We start from the raw sequence: 20,788 nt of genomic DNA, 5'->3' as shown, positions 1-20,788 counted from the left end.
TTTCGAAGAATATAAAGATAGACACAGTAATAGGATTATAGTAACAAAGTTACTGTAAAGCTACAGTACGATCCCAGAAAACCGTTAGCGTCGACGACGCGGAAAAAAGGGAACTGATGTCATCACGCCGGCGTGGGCCTATTATAGGCGTCGGTGACGTCAGCGGAGTCGCGAGCGGTGCCGTGCCTCTGTGACGTCCGGATCCACGTCGGCGCGAAGCTACAAAAAGAATTTCCGAATGTTGCTGACGCAAGGGGATATTCACAAGGTGAGGAATCCACACGGCAGATGTATCTATCAGAATGGAGAACTATACGACCTCTGTAAGTCGGACTGTCAGATTAAATATTTCCACAAACATAGGGTCCTAAAAAGATTCAGGTTATCATTGGGGGGTTGTAGCTCCTAAGGAGATGATAATATGAGTATATGCTGTGTCTGGAGGAATTTATTCGCTAGAGGGTTCCAGGAAAGCACTAACAATGGAACCCTCCTTTGAAGATGAAGAATGTCACAGTTTACAGAGCTCAGAGATGGTACTCATGAGGGGGTCTCTATTTGCATGGCTGTTGTCTTGTGAAGCCTAACACCATTGAAGAGTTACATTGCCTTGGAGGCATGGAGATTCTGAGGCTGTGTCACAGAAACTGTAGGAGACTGTTCTCATGTACATCAGCAACTGTTGCATGAAAACCCATGACATCCAGAAGTTGCCTTCACTAGATTTGTCTACCTGAGGTCTTTATAGTGCATTACAAAGTACAAATGTGCAGAGCAAGTACACTTCAAATCGGAACATATAACAAGCCAAAACAGAGAAAATTGACACCTTCTATATTTTCATCAGTTTTCCATAAGTAAATTAAATCGCAGAATTTGCATGCTAGGAAATGTACCTCAGTGCAAAAGGCTGCATCCCTATCCCAACAAAAGACTAATATCATGGCTCCATGAGAGTTGACTGTTTGTAGGTTTTTGTGAATGGCACTTTTGATTGGCTTTGTTTTCAGTCGTTCTGACTGCATTGTGATAGAAATGTACGTTCTGCAACAGTGTGCTTCTTGATCAAAAAGTGGCAGCTGACTGCTAATACACATTTTCTATAATTTTGCTGCTTTCCATTGGGAAGAAGAAACTGTTCCCATCAGAAGATTGGCTACAAATGATTTATTCTCTCACCCAGAAAACAGAAAGGCAACAAAGACCCAGGGAGATGTACATTGTAGGTGCCTGGTAAACTCATCTGAACTTAGGCAGTGATTGTGCATTGGGTATTGGTTATGGATCACTGCTACAAACTGGCCTGTTTGCTTGCTCAGCATGAGGCTGCAGAAATGATTCGAGGTGGAACATCTACAGTTCAGTCACTATGCATATTTTACAGAACAACTGTTTATGACAGGGTCAGCTTAACTGGGACTAAAGAAGTATACAAGTGCTATAAAAGAAGTTGAGATGCAAAATAAAAGAAATCCCTTACTTGGAGTCTGGCTCTTGCCCAGAGAGGGATGAGGCCTCCACACCATCCGTCCTGCCACTCCAGAAATCGAAGAAGGTCATTGTGTCCATCTCCACATCATAGAAATACATTTTGGAGTCCGGTGTACCTTCAGCCTGACAAGAGAACATTATTCACAACAGCTGTGCATGGATGGCAAATACTAAGAGATTAACTCTATGAGAGTCACATTTGCAAATTAAAAGAGAAGACCAGATAGTAACAATCACCAGGGTCGCAGAAAGTCTTTTCAAGGTTTCACACCATACAGAACCTGCAGCCAACAGACAATGTTACACACGCTAGGGAGTAAGGTTGCCACTTAGTCAGTATTTCTCATGCATTTTTCATGTCATAGCCAGTAAAAATGACTGGGAAAGGCAACAAAATTCAGTATTTTTCCCCTAAGAAATATAAGACTGGAAAAAAAAATTAAAAAAGAAATCAGTGTTTTAGGTAGGGGTGGCGAAAATATTCCTAAATGATTATTCATGTAAAAAGAGATAGAATAGCTATGATACAAAAAATAATACAGAGGCTTTCACAAAACTTATTTTTCAAACACTGGACCCTGGTCAGTCCAGAATCTCAAAACATAAATAAAAGGCTGGAATTCTCTACTGAGGAAGATGGCAACCCCATGGCATTGACATGCACCATTAGAGGTTTAATTGGGGGGGCCGTGGCTTCGGGGCGACCAAGATGGCCGCATCCGAATAGAGCTCCGCCGGTCGGGCGATTCCAGGTGCCCTGATCCGCGTTGCTAGAGCCCTCACAGCCGCCAATATCCTCCCCCGATGATCGCAGGGCCCCGGGCAACAGTCTGCTGCCGCTGTTGGGGAGAGAGTGAACCTGAGGCAGCGTCGGAGCCGGATGCCGCCGGGCTCCGCACTGGGCCTTCCCGCCAGATCCCCATTCGTGCTGCGGTTAAGGTGAGCCCTCGCCCTATTTGCCCTCCCGCCCGGCTGCCTTTCCCTGCGCCCGCCTGCCCCGGAGGCTGCTCCCGCGTCCCGCTACCCGGTCTCCTCTTTCCTGCCGGGCCCCCGTGGTCAGCGCGGCCCTGCGGGCCTTTTGGGCCTACTGCGCTGCATATGCCGGGGCTTGGATTTGTTGAGCTGGCCGGACTTGGTTGCGGGCGGCGGGCGAGGAGCCCTGGGGATTGGGTGGGGGTCGGGGTTTGACGGTGGGCCAGGGCTTAGGGGCGTTCGAGCTCCCCCCCTTTCAGCGCCCGAGGGGTCGCTCTATGGCCGGTGGGACTGGGGGCTCTATTGCTCTTCATTTTCTTCCAGTGCTGGGGCCTCCCTTGTGTGCGCCAAAGGGGTTTAACTACGTGATTAGGTCCGGGATGGCTGGGCATGCAGTACGGATGGCTGCCCCTGCTTTTTTGCCCACTCTGCGCCTCGGATCCTGCTGGTGACACAGCTGCACGACAACCATTGCTGCACGTGGATTGCCATAGGGGACTGTCACGTGACCTTCTCTTCGCCGCTATTCACCGTGGCGGCGGCCCCTCCTGCTGACCCTACCTGCTGCTTTCTCCGGTGGGGCATCTGCCATAGTTGACACGCTGTTGATCCCCCCGGCGTTTCCTGCTCTCCTGTCCACGTGGGTGTTCTTTGCTCCGGACTTGGGGACCTGAGGTCCACCGCCGCTCCTGCCGCCTGGCGGTGGTCCTTTGGGTCGTATTTTTTTAACGCAAGTTGGATGTAGCGGTCTCGCCACGATGGTCAAGAAGGACCCCAGGCAATCCAAACTCCAGTTCGACAAACCTCCAGATCCCACCTCGGAGTCGGCGGCGGGTGCGTCCGCTGAGGCCTCGCTTCATCAGGCGGAGACGGACTCGTCCCACCTGGCTGCTGCCATGATAGCTGGGATGAGGGCTGGATTCAAGGCCCTTGACGCCCGCTTTGACGACCTGGATAAGAAGCTGGCTGACATGAACGGGAAGATCCAGGGTCATGATAGCAGGTTGGACGTGGTGGAGTCCAGGTTTTCGGACCTTGAGGATGGGGCCTCCTCTTCTTTGAAGAGACTGGAGAGAGTCGAGAAGATCCTAAAGGAAGTGGCCATTAAGAACGAGGACTTGGAAGCCCGGGGGCGTCGCAACAACATACGTATTCTGGGTGTGCCGGAGACGACAGCCACGGGCCGACGAGACACATTCGTAGAACAGCTTCTGTCCAACTTATTCGGACGAGAATCCTTCACCCAAGGCTTTGTGGTTGAACGTGCTCATCGATCCTTGGGCCCCCGCCCCAAGCCCGGCCTGCCTCCCAGACCAATTGTTGCTAGACTCATGAACTTCCGGGATCGAGACACTGCCCTTCGCGTGGCCCGCGAAAGGGGCGAGATTCAGTGGCAGGGATCCAATCTCTCCTTCTTCCCGGACTTCACGGTAATGATGCAGGAGGCCAGGCGAAAGTTCCAAAATGTCAAGTCCATGCTTCGCAACCTGGGGCTCCGATATGGTATGTTGTATCCGGCTCGTCTCAAGGTTGACATTGATGGTCGGCCAAGGATCTTTGACACCCCACATGCTGCACAGGAATTTTCCCAACACTATAAGAACAATAGGGGTGGGGCGTCTGGCAGTCCCCGGTCCCGCTCTCCACCGACTCAGTCCTCACAAACCAGCGTGGACCTCTTCTCCCAGACGGGGAATGGCTGAGCTCAGGCTTGCTTTGTTCATCGGCTTTAACAGTACTTTGTATACTTTGGCTTGTTTGCATATTTATCCACTATTGATAGTTCTGATGTTCGATTGCTGGGTTGCCCGACCGGCGTGGCGTTGCCATGCCCTATGGTGAAAGCCTCCATGGTTTGTTTTTTGGGTGGTAAGGTTAGGGTGTTCCTCTTTCTGGGTAGTGAGATGGTGGGTGAGGGGTGGTGTGGGGGTTGTGTTTTGTTTTTGGATGAGTATTTTAGTTTATTGCTTAGGAGGATTGTTTTTCAGCATGTGGTACGCTATTGCACGGACGCCCCTTCCTTTGTATCGCATACAAGGTGCAGTTAGGTAATGTCCCCGGTCCTTCCGGGCTTATGTTGTTAACGTGGAATGTTCGTGGTCTGAATAATAATAGGAAATGCCGTCAAGTTTTGAATTATGTAGCTAGACATAAGGTTGATGTCCTCTTTATGCAGGAAACCCACTTGGCCGACACCGGCGCCAACTCTATGGCCTCCGGTTGGGGTCCACACAGGTATTTCTCTGCTTATAGTTCTTATTCACGTGGCGTCGCTATTTTTGTACACAAAAGAATTCAGTTTGCACACCATGCCACACTGCGAGACCCCGAGGGCCGGTTCCTGGTTGTCACTGGTCAACTAATGGGTCATAGGGTTTCACTTGTCTGTGTGTATGGCCCGAACGCTGATTCACCCTCGTTCTATCATTCCTTGTTGACCCATCTCCTCACTGTTGACACAGGGTTGCTGATAATGGGAGGGAACTTTAACCTTCTCCTGGACTATTTTAGAGACAGCACGGCCTCCACTTCCGACTCCAAGCCCCATTCCCGTCAGGCCCTTCGTGAGAGCTGCACGCAATATTCCTTAGTGGACATTGAATCCCACCTGCATACACAACAGCCTGCTTACACTCACTACTCTGGGTTCCACAACACCTGGACCAGGATTGATTACTGGCTGGTCTCCCCTGTAGTTGCTGGATGGTTGGGATCATTACAGACTCTCCCCGTACTCTTTCCGATCACTGCCCGGTTCTTCTTCAACTGTTTATTCCCCGGGAAGGGGGTTATGAGAGACAATGGCGCTTCCCCGGGAGGGCTTTGCTGGACCCCGTTTTCAATGAAGAAGTAAGACAGGCCATAGAAGATTATTTCGAACTTAACACGGGCACTGTCGACACATGGGCGGTCTTATGGGAGGGATTTAAGGCGTACATTAGGGGAGTTTGCATAGCTAAACATACCGGGGTCCTTCGCGATCTGCGTACCACTTTGGATCAGATGGAAAAGAAAATTGCCGCAGCAGACCGTGAGCTACTCGTCTCCCCCTCTGACTCGCTTACTGCTCTCCGCCTGGAGCTGTGTGTTGGGTTCCGGGATGCGGCTGATAGGGAGCTGTTGTTCCTAAATAAACATTGCGTGGCTCGGAGGTATGGGGAGGGCGAGCGACCCGGTCGCCTCTTGGCCAATACGCTACGCCCCCCTCAGAGGCCCTACGTGCATCGTCTCGATGACGGGACTTGACGACTCGCCGGTTTATTCTACCCCCGCGATCTTTGACCTGTTTCTTACATATTACAAGACCCTTTATACTTCGCGCATTCCCGGAGATCTCTGTGGTCAGGAAGATTATCTATCTGAAGTTGCTCTGGTGTATCTGGAACGCTATATGCAAGAGTTCCTCCTGACCCCCATTACCACTGACAGTATCGTTGAGGTGATCGATGCCATTCGTGCGTCTTCTGCCCCCGGTCTGGATGGCTTTTCGGCAGATTTTTATAAAGCGTACAAGGACCTTCTGGTCCCGCGCTTGGTCCAGGTTTATGCGGAGTCCCTAGAGACTGGCATCCTCCCCCCAACATTTCGTGAAGCTGTAATCATTCTATTGCCAAAGCCTGGGAAAGATCCCATGCGATGTGGATCGTACAGACCACTGTCACTGTTAAATCTAGATTACAAGATCTTAGCCAAAGTCATCGCAATTAGACTGTCGCTCCTGATGGAATCCATCATCTCCCCGGTACAATCTGGTTTCGTCCTGCACAGATCCACTTCCCTTAATCTCCGTACCTTATTCACGGTGTTGCACCGTATTGATCCCTCTACCTCGGACGCCGCGATCCTTTTGGATGCGGAAAAGGCCTTCGACTCCCTCGAATGGCCATTTTTTCTTTCAGTCATGCGCCGAATGGGAATGCCTGAGTGCTTTGTAGCCCCGGTCACTCTGTTATACACTAAGCCCACTGCCCGGTTGCGTCTTAACGGTGCGTTATCTGACCCTTTCCCCCTATCAAGAGGCACTAGGCAGAACCTGCATGACTATTGGTCCCAGATACACATGACACTTGGCAACATGCTCCATCTAACACTGGCCCCAATATCGGAAATTGCTCTGCTGGGTTATGTTGCGGACTTCCCGAAGGCAGTGCGCAGACTAGCGGCCCTGGGCTTTTTACTGGCCAAACGAGAAGTTGCGCTGAGATGGTGCGATCGGCGTCCTCCCCTTCACAGCTCCTGGCTTCGGAGCATGGCACACTGCAACCTAAACAGCACTGAATACTCTGAAATGGTCCCCTCCACATCACGGCCGGTCGACATCTGGGGCCCATACCGTACATATATAGCAAGCACCATTGGAGGTACTCAGGATACACCAGCTCCTGAGAGGGCCCCGGAGGGTATTGGCTGAGGGATGGGAGTCTGCCCGATGGATGACCACTGGTTGGATGCGCACTTGCCTATATGCCCCTTCCCCCCCTTCTTGGTTGGGTCCCTCATTGTCTGGTGCAGTGCCCTACATACGTGCACGATTGATGGCGTTGAGTAGATGTGCGGTCCTGAGTGACCACGGTAGACATTGCCCCCTGACGTGGGTTTTCATTCCCCTATTGGTCGAGCACTTGAAGTAGGACTGAGATATGATACCATTGACGAATGTGACTGGAGTGACACCTTATGCACCATCATGCCATATTGCAATTGTTCGATTTTGTTTATTTGGTATTTCTTTTTGGAAAAATGTTCTTACATTATACGCATGTTTCTTCATGATATTCTAGACACAAAAGGTTCAACTGTGCCAACGGGCTAATTTCGTACTGCACTCGGTGCACTCTGAGACATGTACACTAATGCTGAACGCCACCGGGCCTCCAGGTTGTCGGTACCATGGCTGTGTTATCCCATCACACACCTGATCAATGCCCATACTTACATGCTGCCGGCCCCAGGGTTGTAGGTGAAACAGCTGTGTACCGTGTGAAACTTGCAATAAACAGTTGAACACCAACAAAAAAAAAAAAGAGGCACTAGGCAGGGTTGCCCCCTCTCCCCTCTCTTATTCATATTGGCCATGGACCCCTTGGCTAGGCAGTTTCAAGAGAACCACCTCCAGCGCGGGTTGCATTTCCGTACCGGCCCGCTGTTGATGTCCATGTATGCGGATGACATGGTATTATACGTCTGACAGCCCCGAGATAATTTGGCATCCTTGATCCGTGAAATTATACGCTTTGGCACGTTTTCTGGACTCCATATCAATTGGCACAAATCAGTCATTTTCGCGATTACGGCCTGCACTACGCCTTGGTCATTTGAATTTCCGTTAGAATGGTGTTCCGATTCCACTAAGTACCTGGGTATCCACATCCATTTAGACACTGCAGCATTGATCCGTCTTAACTATGGCTCCGCTATTGACCAGTTGGAATCACAGGTCTCCCGATGGCTTCGCTTGCCCTTATCCATGGCGGGTAGAATCACTATTATTAAGATGATAGTGTTGCCCCGCTTCTTATATTATTTTAATAATATCCCTGTTCCTTTAACCAAGGTATTTTTCACGCAACTACGCACTCTGCTGCTTCGCCTGGTATGGGGTGACCGAACTCCCCGGGTCAGCTGGAAGGTATTGACTCTGCCACCGGACAGAGGGCGGCTGGGTGTTCCGGATTTTTATTTGTATTACTTAATTGCGCAATGCACCTACGCTTATGCCTGGTTCCACGCAGATGTACGCATTCCATATTTACGGCCAGAGGCGGATCTGGTCCTCCCGAGAAAACTCCTTACATTGCTCCCCACTGGTTTTCCCCGTGATCCCCACTACATCCAAACTGTCTCCACTACATGCTGGGCTTGGATCCGGCTGCGTACGTATTTGGGGCTTGATCTGCTATATTCACCGGCCCTCCCCCTTCCCAATGCTTCTCTTCTCCCCATTACGGGGGAAGCCTTGGTTGAACGCACCTTGGCAAAATTCAACATACACACTCTTGGGGACTTATTCCCAGAGGGACATGTATTCTCAGCATCGGAGGAGGCTCGGTTTGGTGACCGCTCCTTCATGGACACATTCATTCTCTCCCGGATCCGCTCTGCTTTGAGAGCGGGCTATTCCTCCTTTCCTTTGGCACCTGATGAGACACCCCCCCTCACTTTGGTGATTCAGAGCCCCTCCAACGCGCACCTGATCTCTAAATTGTACAAACAATGTGGGGCACTCATACCAATCAATGACACTAGACTTAGGGCTGCATGGGAGGAGTATCTGGGTGGGCCTATCTCTGATGATCAATGGGCATATTGCTGTAAAACCACAACAGACGTTTCATTGAATAGCCGCCACAAACTGATTCAGTTCAAATTCCTTCGCAGGATGTATTTCACTCCGGCCCGAGCGTACAGAATTGACAGATCCCGTCCTCATCATTGCTTGAAATGTCTTGCCCCTTTTGCTGATTTCGCACATTTGTCATGGACCTGCCCCAAAATACACCAGTACTGGTCGGACATCCATTCCACTCTTGGTGATATACTGTCCATCCCACTCCTACCCACACCGAGATAGCGCTGTTGGGGTATGTTGAACACTTCCCAAAGAAGGTGCGTAAATTAGCGGCTCTAGGCTTTCTATTAGCCAAAAGGGAGATAGCACTGCTCTGGGGCTCCAAGCGCGCACCTACCCTTCGCGTCTGGCTGAACAGCTTAGCATTCTGCAACGTGAACTGCGAGGAATTCAGCACCTTACTCCCCGCTTCCTCCAGGCCTATTGACATCTGGGGCCCGTACAGGGACTACGTCTCCCGACTCCGGCTGACTCCGGATTCTCAGTTACAGTCTGGCATTACCCCTTCCGGTATAGGGTAGCTCCCCTTGGAGTTGGGGGTGGCTACAGCAGGGTTGAGGTTGTGCATCCACCTATTTGATTTTTGGTCTTCTAGTTTAATAGTCTGCTTATTGTCTGAAATATTGTATTTTTATTGCTTCTTTCTTTGAGTATTGTATATTTGGTGTGGTTAGTGTACACGTATCGCATGATATATATATACAATCTTTTTTCGTATTCATCTTCGGTCCTAAAGATTTGTAATTATGTTTTATGAATATGATTTTCAGGTTTGGGGTATATGTCATGTAATGTTTTCATATTGCAATCATATTGTATATTTTCCTCTTTATTGCTTTTTTTTTCTTTTTGTTTAGAAAATGGAAAATAAAGTAAAAAAAAAAAGGTTTAATTGGGTGCACACATAAGGATTGGCTAAGGGCTCGCAAGACAAGGCCCCCAGGAGCAACAGACCACTAGCAAACGCTGCAACCAGCAGACAGAACACTAAAGACATAAGATTACATGGGCTAGGGGAGATGACATGCCCTACTTCCCATTGGAAACCACCCAGACTCTCAAAAATAAAAAAAACAAGAGGCAATTTATTTATGTATACAAGTAGCACAACACAGATTTGCAATCCCTAAAGGACGCCCCCTCCCCCCCCCCCCCAATGCTATTGGAATCACCACTGTTGGGGAAAGCAGCTGCAAGAAGACACTGTCTACACCAAGTATAGGAAACACATATAAAGATCTCAAGACCCACCAGCCTTGGGAATAGTCCACTCTAAAACTCCAAAGAATAAGTTAAATCCATTGCTATGGACCTGGCCGTCCAGACAGTAATGCTCGGTGTATATATAAAGCAACCCCCCGATTGCAGCCTGACAGACGTCCAGGAGAGACATTCGCTTGCCAATGAATTAGCTTTGTACTAGGTGGAATGAGTTCGCAAACTTTTGGGGCAGTTTTTAATTCAGTGTGTAGAAGATTCTGATGCTGTGAATGATACAGCAATAGATGGTCCTTTCCTGCACTGTCTTGCCTTTTCCACTCCATCGAATCCAACGCAGTCCAGCAACCACCACTGCTGGTCTATTGCAGTCTCCTCCGAAATCTGCCCATAGTCACACAGATCACCCTGGTACTGTGCCCACGGGAACCTCAGATCCTACGGCAGAGCCTGCAAATGCCAACTAGCATGCTTCACCAGCACGATTCAGGAGGCCAGCAGACCCAGAAGCCTCAGAGTCATTCCCACTGAGGTCCAGGACAGAAGTTAAAACATTATGATAATAGTCCTAATGTTCTAGACTCTTCGCTCAAAGGAAAGCCAGGTAATGGCAACGTATACAGAATAGCCCCAATGAATGGGAGTGACTGCAAAAGGGTCAGGTGTGACGTCAGCATATTGATAGGGAACCCCAATGATGTTAGGGTTCGCTGTAGTCTGGATATAAGTGATGACTGCCTGGATTGAGCCTGCCTACAGCATCCAGCCATCGAGGTAGGAGAAGACTCGGACTCTGACCACCGAAGATGGGCTGCTACCTCCACCATCATGTGTGAAAGCACAAGGGACACTGGCGAAGTCATAGGGGCGCACTACTGACTGAAAATTCCATTGCCTCACCATGAACCTCAGATAGTGCCTGTCTAGGCCTGCAGGACGGGGATGTGGAAATAAGCAACCTGCAGGTCCAACGCTACATCCAGTCTCCAGGGTCAAGGGAAGACAGGACTTCAGCCTAGGAGAGCAACCAGAGTTTTTTCTTTTCACAGGAATGCATTCAGAGGGCATAGGTCTAGCATAGGACACAGGCCTCTGTCCTTCTTGGGAACAAAAAAATAGCAGGAGTAACATCCAGTGCCTTGGAGCAGGGACCCTCTCTATGACTCCTTTGGCCAAAGGGCCTGCACTTCCTGCTGTAAAACAGACAGATGTTCCTATATCAGCTGGCTTAAGGTTGGTGGTAGGTGAAAGTAAATGGTAAGGAGTAGCCCTATAGACAATTAGCAGCATCCACCTGAGGAGGCAAGGTTCGGGGTTGCCCCCTAATATACTAAATTTAAGGGCGTTTCAGGTAGGTACAGGTCGGGACCAAGGGGTCCCTTCCTTGGGGTGGGTACACCCCCTATTATGCCACCCTCCAGTGGTTAGCTGAGTCCTCCCATCTTCAAGATGGCAGGGAATGAGAGTTATGCTTCGCCTCACCTCCTCCACCTTAGCGGTGGGGTTGGCAAAGTGGGCACCTTTCTCCTCCTATCTTGGGTTCCAGATGATTCTCCTTCCAAAGTGGGGGTCAGAAATGGTGGGGGCCAGACTGCTGGGAGAAGCAAAAGGCTGGGTCAGCTCACAAAGACAGCAAGCCTTTAAAGCTTCCCCTTCGTGGACCCTACCCATCCTGGGGGAGGAGGCTTGGCACCATTGCCCAGGAAGTGCTATGTTTCAGGACCCTGAGAGCGGGAGGCTCTCGACCCAGGCATCCAGAAACATGTCTGGGGCTGGCAGCTGGACAGCAGCCAGTCAGCCAGGACACTAGAGTCAAGTTGTTTTTCAGGGGGTATCTCTAAGATGCCCTCTGAGTGCATTTGGCATTAAATCCCACACTGACATCAGTGTGGGTTTAATGTGCTAAGAGGTTTGATACCAAACTTCCCAGGTTTCAGCAAAGCCAATATGGTGCTGTGGAGTTCGTAATGACAAACTTCAAGACCATATATTCTTTATGACTTTACTGCATTAACAATATCTAATAATGGACTTAGACACTGTAGGGGTACTGTGCTCATGTTCTTGTACCCTCACCAGTGGTATAGAACACCCTGCTAGAGGGGTGGCTTACCTATACCATAGGCAGTGGTTGTATACATGGCACACAGGGATGTGTGCAATATCGACTCTTCACTTTTGTCTGCACCAAAACACGCAGCCTGCAATGGCAGTGTGTGTGTCTTAAGGTATATGGCCTCTGAGGGTGGCACAATATGTGCTGCAGTTTTAAGAGAACTTCCATGGTCACAGTGCCCTTGGAACCCATGCTACCTTTTACAAGGGACTTACATGTGGCCAAAGAGTTGCAAATGGGGTTTGCAACAGAACAGTTTTAGGGAAAGAACAAAGGCCCTGGGTACCGGTTGGCAGGAACCCAGGGCACACTTAGTCAAAGAGGATCAACATCAGGCAAAAAGTAGGGGGAAACCATGCAAAAAGGGGCCAACAGAAAATGGCCACTGAAATGTAAAATGTTCCTCTGAACGTTATTTTTCTTCTTCTAGGAGTTGAATGATTGGGGGGGCTGTGAGAAAGAGCCCAGGCCCAATCAGGCATCTCCTTTTAGAAAGGTGGGCTGTGCCTCCGCCCACTCGTGCAGGTAGAAAAGGGGCATAGCGAAGGGGACAAATCCTTTCTTTGACACGAATGCAAGACAACAGTAAAAAAGTCCAGATAACTCTGGTGATTAATGATCCTGCTGGAGATCAACCCTTTGACTGTTGGTAGTTTTGAAATGCAGATAAACTGTAGTTTATGTGGATAGCTCAGTGGGCTACTGCCTTGGTTACAGAGATCCTTTTGTTACTTGCAGTTCAGAAGTTACAATCCTAACAGGACAGTGACTATGAACTGTCATCAAAGAGCCGCATACAAACCTGAAAGGTATAATTAGAATTTCTTTTTTTGTGTAGTTAATATTTCCCCAGTCTTTCATTATTCTAATGTTGCTATAAAGAGTTTGTTAGGGCAGATATAAATTTGTGGAGGGTGGCAGTAAAGACATCCGAGGAGAAGGTCATGAGGGGTAGTGGCTATGGAGAGATGAAGGGCACTGGTGGAGGGTGGTAGTAAAGATATCGAGAAAGATATCAGTGGTGGGGCACCAAAAGACTTTTGCACCAGCTCTAAAGCAGGCCCTGTCATGGCCTTTCTGTTTTTGTTTATTTAATTAGAAGTTGGGTCATTTGGGCCTCTGTGGTATATATTTTAAAGTGTGTGCTCATTTTCTTTACTGTTATATTCAATGATTTAAGTTTGAGGGTAAGTTTCCTAATGTTTTTTACCTGGAATAATGAAAATGGAGTCGGATGGCGGCTGATATGGGGCTGGGGCCCAAAGTCAGTTGTGAGCTAAGGTGCGCGGGAGATGGATGGTAGAAAATTGATAATCAGGCCAGGAAGGGAGTGTGCAGCGGAGTCCGGGGTCTCTGCAGGTAGTAATGAAGAGAGATTCTCTCTGAAGACTGTCAATGAGGGAGGCTGAGTAGTGTTACTTGCCTTATACTCCCACCTCAGAAACCTCTTCTTCCCATCAAAGGGACCTTACATTGGATACATTTCAAAAAGAAAAATTAAACGTGTGTTTCATTTTCTAAGAGCAGGCAGTGGTCCGTGGGACCACTGCCTGCTCTTAAAAAATATTTTTGCGTCCATTCACAAAGAGAAGGGATCCCCTGGTGACTCCTTCCTCTTTCCGAGTGGCTTACCGCCCACTTGAAGTAGGTGGTAAACTGCGAGTGATTTGCAATTGCGGTTGCAAAACAATGATACATACAAATACGGCTCCCTATTAGGAAGGGGCGCCCTTGGAAGCCCCCTTCCTAATACAGTCTTGCACAATAGCGTTTGTACATACCAACACCCTTTTTTGCAGTTGCAAACGGGCCAATTGCCCATTTACGAATGCAAAAAACGGTTGTACATATGGCCCGTGGTAAACTAAAAGGCAAGTCTGTTGTTATGTGTGCCTTACTTGTGGCTTAGAGTCTTAGTGCAGATGAAGCACTATTATAGTAGACTAAATCAAACAGAAAATGTGTTTTTAAATAAACTCTGTGTTGGGCGATAGGGCCCTTTGTGGTGTTGGTGCTCACTCTTAGTGGTATTATCCTAATTTGTAAATAGTTGCTATGGTGCTCAAGGGAGGGGGGAATCACCCACACTCCGATATATGACCCCCAGGGATCTACCTTACAAGTGAGAACAAGCCCGAGCACTCATACATCAAATGATGTATGAGTGCTCAGGCTTGTTCTCACAGAAAATGTGTTTTGTACAGTGCACATCTATAACACATGTATTTGAAGGTGCCCTCTTATGTGATGATGAATAAAGGAGGCTCATGGAAATAAAGGTTTGGCTAGGATCACACAATTTGGTAAAACATGGAAGCCAGGATTGATCCCAGGATTTCTAGTATCACAGTGTGCAATTCAGCAACTGGATGGGTGTCTCATTCTCCTGTATTGCATGAGTTTTCAAAGAATAATAGAAGGTTACCTCTATGACTAGACTGCTAGTTTTCAAATGGTCGGTGTGAAAACTGCTGGCAGTTTTCATAAAATACTCATTTCCCTTTTTTCAAATGTGTTACTGTTTTTCAAGAATTTGTATCTTTGAAAGTACATCGCAAAAGAATGACAAGAAAGTAGAATGTATCAAGTTAAATTTGTGCAGAGCAATAACTGTTGGACAAATTGCAACAAGTAAATAGCCAGGCTTTCTAATACAATGATGTCAAGGCTTTTGTGTGGTAATAGGGACTTCCTTAATCTTGAACTATTATAATATGCTTGGCATTCAAGTACTTGTGTTGAAGCCTGGCCTGCTGGAATTTGAGGGTTTGCAGTTGGGTCCAGACATTGTTCTTACTTTCAAATAAGTCTTCACATGTTCTGTGTACACACAGAAGCAATCCGTTCTATCATGGTGACTATTTGCAAGTAGATATGATGTAATCTAGGGCTTGTAGGCTACCTCCAGAAGCAACAAATTGGGCCCGCAGTGCAGGGGCAGCTCCTACACTAGGGCAGAGGAGCGTTGTCGTACTGCTTTCTCGCAGTACGAGAAGCAGAAACAATAAATGGTAATAACTTTCAGTTATTACCATTTTATGTTTGGTTGCGGGTGGGCGGGGGAGGAGTGGTGTGCTCACTCCTGAGTGCGTAAAGACTATTTGGTCGGCACTCTGGGGCCGCCCCTCAAACCAGTCATGCAAACTCTGTCCTTCTCCATGCTGATTAATTAAAATGAATATTATTAAATTAAATCCCATCGCGACCCCCCCCCCCCCCCCCCCCCCCTCATGCCGGCCGTGACTGCTGCAGTGGCCACCCCGAAAGCACCCTTGGCCTACCCAAAAAAAAAATCCTGGAGCTGGGCCTGGCTGTCGGAAAGGGTCGAGTTCCAACAGGACTTCTTGTGATTCTTTTAGTGACTTACCTGATGACTTTGACCGTGACTGAGATCTGCCGCAGGAACAACTCGACTGATCACAACATTGAGTCTTTTGGTGTTTGGTGACATAAAGCTTACACTCATGGGCCCCTAAGGCCTGAGTTCCTCTGGGCAGAGTCACCACAGGCCTTGGAGTTATTTTCCAATACCAAGCACCCAAGACATACCCGATTGGGATCTTTCACAACATGTTTGCGACTGTCCATGCAAAGCTTACAAACTGTATTTTATGGGGGGGGGGGGGGAGGGGCATCTCCTTTGCACACTGGTTTCGCTTTTGTGATGAATTCAGACAGAACTGTCTCGATCAGAAACTAGATGTGGATCCGGATCCGCATCTGGTGGCGCCAAAAGAAAGGAACTGATGCCCATAGGTGCCCATAATAAGCCGCCCGCACGTCACTTCCCGGAGCAGAAAGACAGCGGTTCGGACGCACACGACATCACCTGTCAGCGTGCAAGGATGTTGCTGAAAAGTTTCTGGATTCACTCTAATGCCAGGGGAATAGTCAAAAGTTGAGGAATCTGCAGTTACAAATATTCACCAGAAACAGCTGAGAACGTTCTGCATACTGAGACACTAGCAGAGCCATCTTAAGGGCTTTTGGGACCCTGCGCACGTATACACTTCAGGGGCCTATGAAACAAGGCTTAAAAGTAAGTGGTAGAAAACGCACAGACGCGGAGGACAGACTAGACTGTCCGAACGCATACATAAAATGACTACAATGGCGTAAAAGTTAAGTTTAATTTATTTATTAATTTTGTCAAAATGTGGCCACTACCATCTACTCCTGAAGGAATTCTGTATATGTTAATAATACATACGGTACACTGGGAACCACTTCCGGTAGAGACCACTTGTTCGAAGAGGCCAAGTAAACGGCAAATGTTTGCACTGCAGCCATACATTCAGTTTTAAATAGTGCTTACTCGAAGATGATGTCGGATCGGTTTTGATTACAAAAAAATCAATTATTCAGATGTCAAAGCTTGAATCAACTAAAAGAATGTGCAGAGGAACTGTACTTTTAACTTTCAAACAACAGCACGTTTAGTTAAAGGGGACATTCATTGGGTCTAAGATCTAATAAAAGTTTGCGGCGCACTCTAGCGGACGATGTGTGTATGCAACTAAATGCACAAGTTACTACTTGTGTAACGATATATCTGTAAGAGACATTAGTTAGTATTAGATTCCTTACCTTAGAATAACCCCAGGCGTCAGACTGGATCCGGAAACTTTTGCGTAGCAGTACCCTTGCGCGTCGGTAGGCGTCGTCTGCGGCCCCGCGTCCGTCGTCGGCGTCGTGGGCGCCGTGATGACGTCGTCGGAGTACTTAGACGCCGCCTCTGCGTGCTGACGTCAGTTCTTAGACACAGCTTTTCCGCGCCAGAAACGCAGAGCCATGTTAAAAACCAACACTGGTGCCATTGAAACTAGGGCCCTGAAAGGGGACAACCCTAACCCTAGATATTGGTTCGCAGAACGGGGAGGATGGGTGGGTCGGTAAGGAATCTAATACTAACTAATGTCTCTTACAGATATATCGTTACACAAGTAGTAACTTGTGCATCTGAAAGAGACACGTTAGTATTAGATTATTATTATTATTATTATTTATTTTTGTAGAGCGCGTAGTCACCCTGAGGTATCCCAGCGCTAGGAACCCTATCTCTTCAGTTCAGCGGGCCGAGGGCAAGCAAAAAGGGGGGGGGGGGGAGACAGAAGATCAGTGTTAAGAGTAAGCATGAATCATTGGGGAAAAAGATGAGTCTTGAGCCGCTTCCTGAAGCGAAGGTATTGTGGTTCGAGTCGCAGGTCGCGGGGGAGCGAGTTCCAAAGGCGTGCAGTTTGGACTGAGAAACGTCTTCCACCCGAGCGGGCTTTCTTGAATCTGGAGGTGGTGATGAAATTTTCTGTGTCCGAACGGAGGGATCTTGTGGATTTATAGGGTGTGATGAGTTTACTGAGAACAGGGGGGCCTTGATTTTGTAGTAGTTTGTGGGCTAGGCACAAGGCCTTGAATTTGACCCGCTCCCTTATGGGAAGCCAGTGGAGGAGTTTTAGAGCAGGTTTAGCGGAAGTTCTGGCAGGGGTATTTGTGATGATCCGGGCCGCGGTATTCTGGATTCTCTGAAGCTTGTTAAGGGTCGCTTCAGGGGCGCCTAGATAGATCACATTGCTATAATCGAGCCTCGAAAGTATTAGGCCTTGAATTAGCAATTTTTGGGAGTTAAAGGGCAGGAGGGGCAGGACTTTCCTCAGCGATTTCAGGAGCCCGAAGCAGGTCCCGGCTACTTTCTTTGCCTGCACAGTGAATGAGAGGTCAGTGTCGAGCCACACACCCAGACTTTTTACCTCTTCTTTTGGATCAGGGGGGGGCCCATACAAGCTGGCCAGATGTTCGGGGAGAGTGTGAGCCCTTTCGGGCCGAGGAGCAGAACTTCAGTTTTCGTCCCGTTTAGTTTTAGGGCTGAATTGTTCATCCAGCAGTGGACCTGCGTAAGGCAGTTAAGTAGGTCTGCTGATTGTTGTCTGGGGTGAGATAGAGACACCACTAGTTGTGTGTCGTCAGCATAGCTGACGACGCTCACTCCGAATGGGGTGATAACCTCCTCCAATGTGGACATATAGATATTAAATAGAGTGGGGCTCAGGGAGGAGCCCTGAGGCACACCACATTGGAGGGGAATTTCGGAGGAGCAGGCGTTCTTCTCCCAGATCTGATAGGTCCGTTGAGCTAAGAAGGATGAGAGCCAGGAAAGGGCCGAGCCTTCCACACCAACTCTCTTAAGTCTTTTGATGAGAAGTTGGTGGTTGACGGTTTCGAATGCCGCACTTAGGTCGAGGAGGATCACTGCCACTGATCCTCCTCCGTCCAGTAGTGCTCTGGCTTCCTCTACCGCTGCCAGGAGGGCGATGTCAGTGCCCTGCCCTGGACGAAAGCCCGTCTGGGAACTTTTTAGCTTATTGTTGCTCTCCAAGAACTGAGAGAGTTTCCTATTAACCAATTTTTCAGCAATCTTGCTGACTCCCGGGAGTAGGGAGATGGGCCTGTAATTAGCCAGATTTTCGGGGTCGAGGGAAGGTTTCTTTAGTAGAGCTTTTACGACGGCCGTCTTCCAGCTCGGGGGTACAACTCCCTGTTGGAGTGAGGCGTTGATCAGATATGTCAGAGGGGGAATGATCGTGGGGGCTACCTCCTTGAGGATCCGGAGTGGGGCGGGGTCCCTGGGAGATCCGCTCTTTATGGATTTCAGCGTGTTTCCTACTTCTCAGTTGTAACTTGACCCCAAGAAGAGAGACAAGTAGGTGTTGAGGAGTACGGGAGATCGTTTTCTTCACACGGATTCGCGAGGGGGATCGAATCAAGAATTGTTTGGATTTTATCATGGAAGAAATTAGCCAATTGTTGGCATTTTTCCTGATCGGCTTTAGGATCCGTGGGGTATCTCGGTCCCTGTTCTGGGGTTTTCAGAAGCTCCTTAAGGATGGCGTAGGATTCCTTACTGGAGCATCCCGCTTTCTCTATTCTCTCCTGGAAAAAAGTGCTTTTAGTTTTTCGAATAGCGGTTTTATAGATTAAAAGGGAGGTAGAATAGATGTCTTTGTTAGTTTCCGATTTGTTTTTTCTCCAAGAGCGTTCCGTTCTCTTGCACTCTTGGCGCAGGGCTTTAAGCTCTGGGGTGTACCATAGAGCAGAGGATAGTCTTTTGGGATGTTTGAAGGTCGCAGTTTTGGGGAGAAGTGTATCTAGAGAAGAGGTAATCCACTCATTAAACTGCTTGTCAGCCGTGGCAGGATCGGTGGAGAGCTCGGGGATGGAGTCTGCAAGGACGGCGGCCCATTCCCCGGGTGTGAGTTTATGCCACCGTCTGTCGGTTACCTGAATTTTAGTGGTTAGGGGGTTCGTGGTGGATATTTCCCAGGAGATAGGGACCAGAAAATGGTCCGTCCATGGGAGGGTCACGGGTGGTCTGGTGGTGATAGTTGCTACATTAGTGAGGATGGGATCCAGTAGGTGTCCCTTCTCATGGGTAGGCTCGTTGTTGACCAGTCGGATATTGAGTGACATTAGGTCTTGCCGGAGGTCAGAGGCTATCCGGTCCGTAGGGTCCATGAAGTGGAGGTTTAGGTCACCTAGCATAAGGAAGTTGGAGGTAGAAGATGCTAGTTGTGACACTGATTCGATGACGGCATTAATGAAATTGCCAGGAGCACCTGGGGGGCGGTAGATCAGTAGCCCTGACAGGGAGTGAGCTGGGGAGGTTTGGATGGAGAATTGACAGCTTTCGCAATCCTCGATATGGGCGTTGGAGGTTCTACAGGTAAATTGATCCCTGAAGATTATGGCTACCCCCCCTCCCCTCCCTTTGGGTCTATGTAAGGCTTGGCAGAGGTACCCTGTGGGAAGGGCCGTGACGATGTCCGAGTCGGAGCTATCTGATAGCCATGTTTCCGTTAAAAACAGTAGATCGAAATCCTGATCTTGGATTAACAGGTTGGTTTCGAGAGCATGTTTAGGAAGGGAGTGGCAGTTAAGAAGTCCTATCTTCAATCCGGGTTTTGTCGAGCTCAAGGGAGTCGGATTGCAGCGCATACAATTAGAGAAGGGTTTACCATCAATATGCGTGTGGTAGCAGGCAAGGACTTTCTTAGGTTGGAGTGCGCGGAGCGCGTCTCCAGTATACACCACACGGTCATGAGGGCCATCTGGCAGAGTCACTGGGCCTGGGTCCGTCTGGGCCCGGACGAGCCCAGACGGGCTTGCCTTTGGCGCGCCTTCGGCGCGCTGACGGCGCGCCCGCTGCGCCCGTCCGCTGCGCTCCCTGAACTGACACATTATTTATGGGCGAAAAAGGGGAGTTGGCAAGAAGTGGGCGTGGCCACCCGGAGGGGGCGTGTCCTAGTCTCCTCGCGGCCGGTGATGGCGGCGTGCGAGTGGGTCCTGTGTCACACAGCGTTCAAATCAGCTGTTTCAAGTGATACAGGTCAGTGCAGGGGGAATGGCGCAAAGTGGGTTAAAAACACACAGGTTTCACACAATTTTTTAAAATACAAATTCAATTTCAGTGCTAAGCGTCGCTCCCGGCTTTCCGCCTCAGGAGATTAGGGTAAAGTGCAGCTCTAGTGGTCAGAGCGCGCTTTTATATGATTTGGCAAGAAGTGGGCGTGGCCACCCGGAGGGGGCGTGTCCTAGTCTCCTCGCGGCCGGTGATGGCGGCGTGCGAGTGGGTCCTGTGTCACACAGCGTTC

The 20,788-nt window shown here is 48.9% G+C and overlaps 1 protein-coding gene across 1 annotated transcript in view; it reads right to left on the bottom strand.

The window, feature by feature from the left end:
• IFT140 (intraflagellar transport 140) overlaps positions 1-20,788 on the bottom strand; it is a 1,386,753-nt gene that overhangs the window by 647,200 nt on the left and 718,765 nt on the right. Inside the window, exon 15 of the mRNA XM_078662938.1 lies at positions 1,481-1,614. Coding sequence (XP_078519064.1) covers positions 1,481-1,614 — 134 coding nt within the window. The remainder of the gene's footprint in view (positions 1-1,480; positions 1,615-20,788) is intronic.

This window comes from Lissotriton helveticus, chromosome 10 (assembly GCF_964261635.1).
Source record: "Lissotriton helveticus chromosome 10, aLisHel1.1, whole genome shotgun sequence".
NCBI classification, from domain to species: domain Eukaryota; kingdom Metazoa; phylum Chordata; class Amphibia; order Caudata; family Salamandridae; genus Lissotriton; species Lissotriton helveticus.
This window is presented reverse-complemented; position numbering and strand designations above follow the sequence as displayed.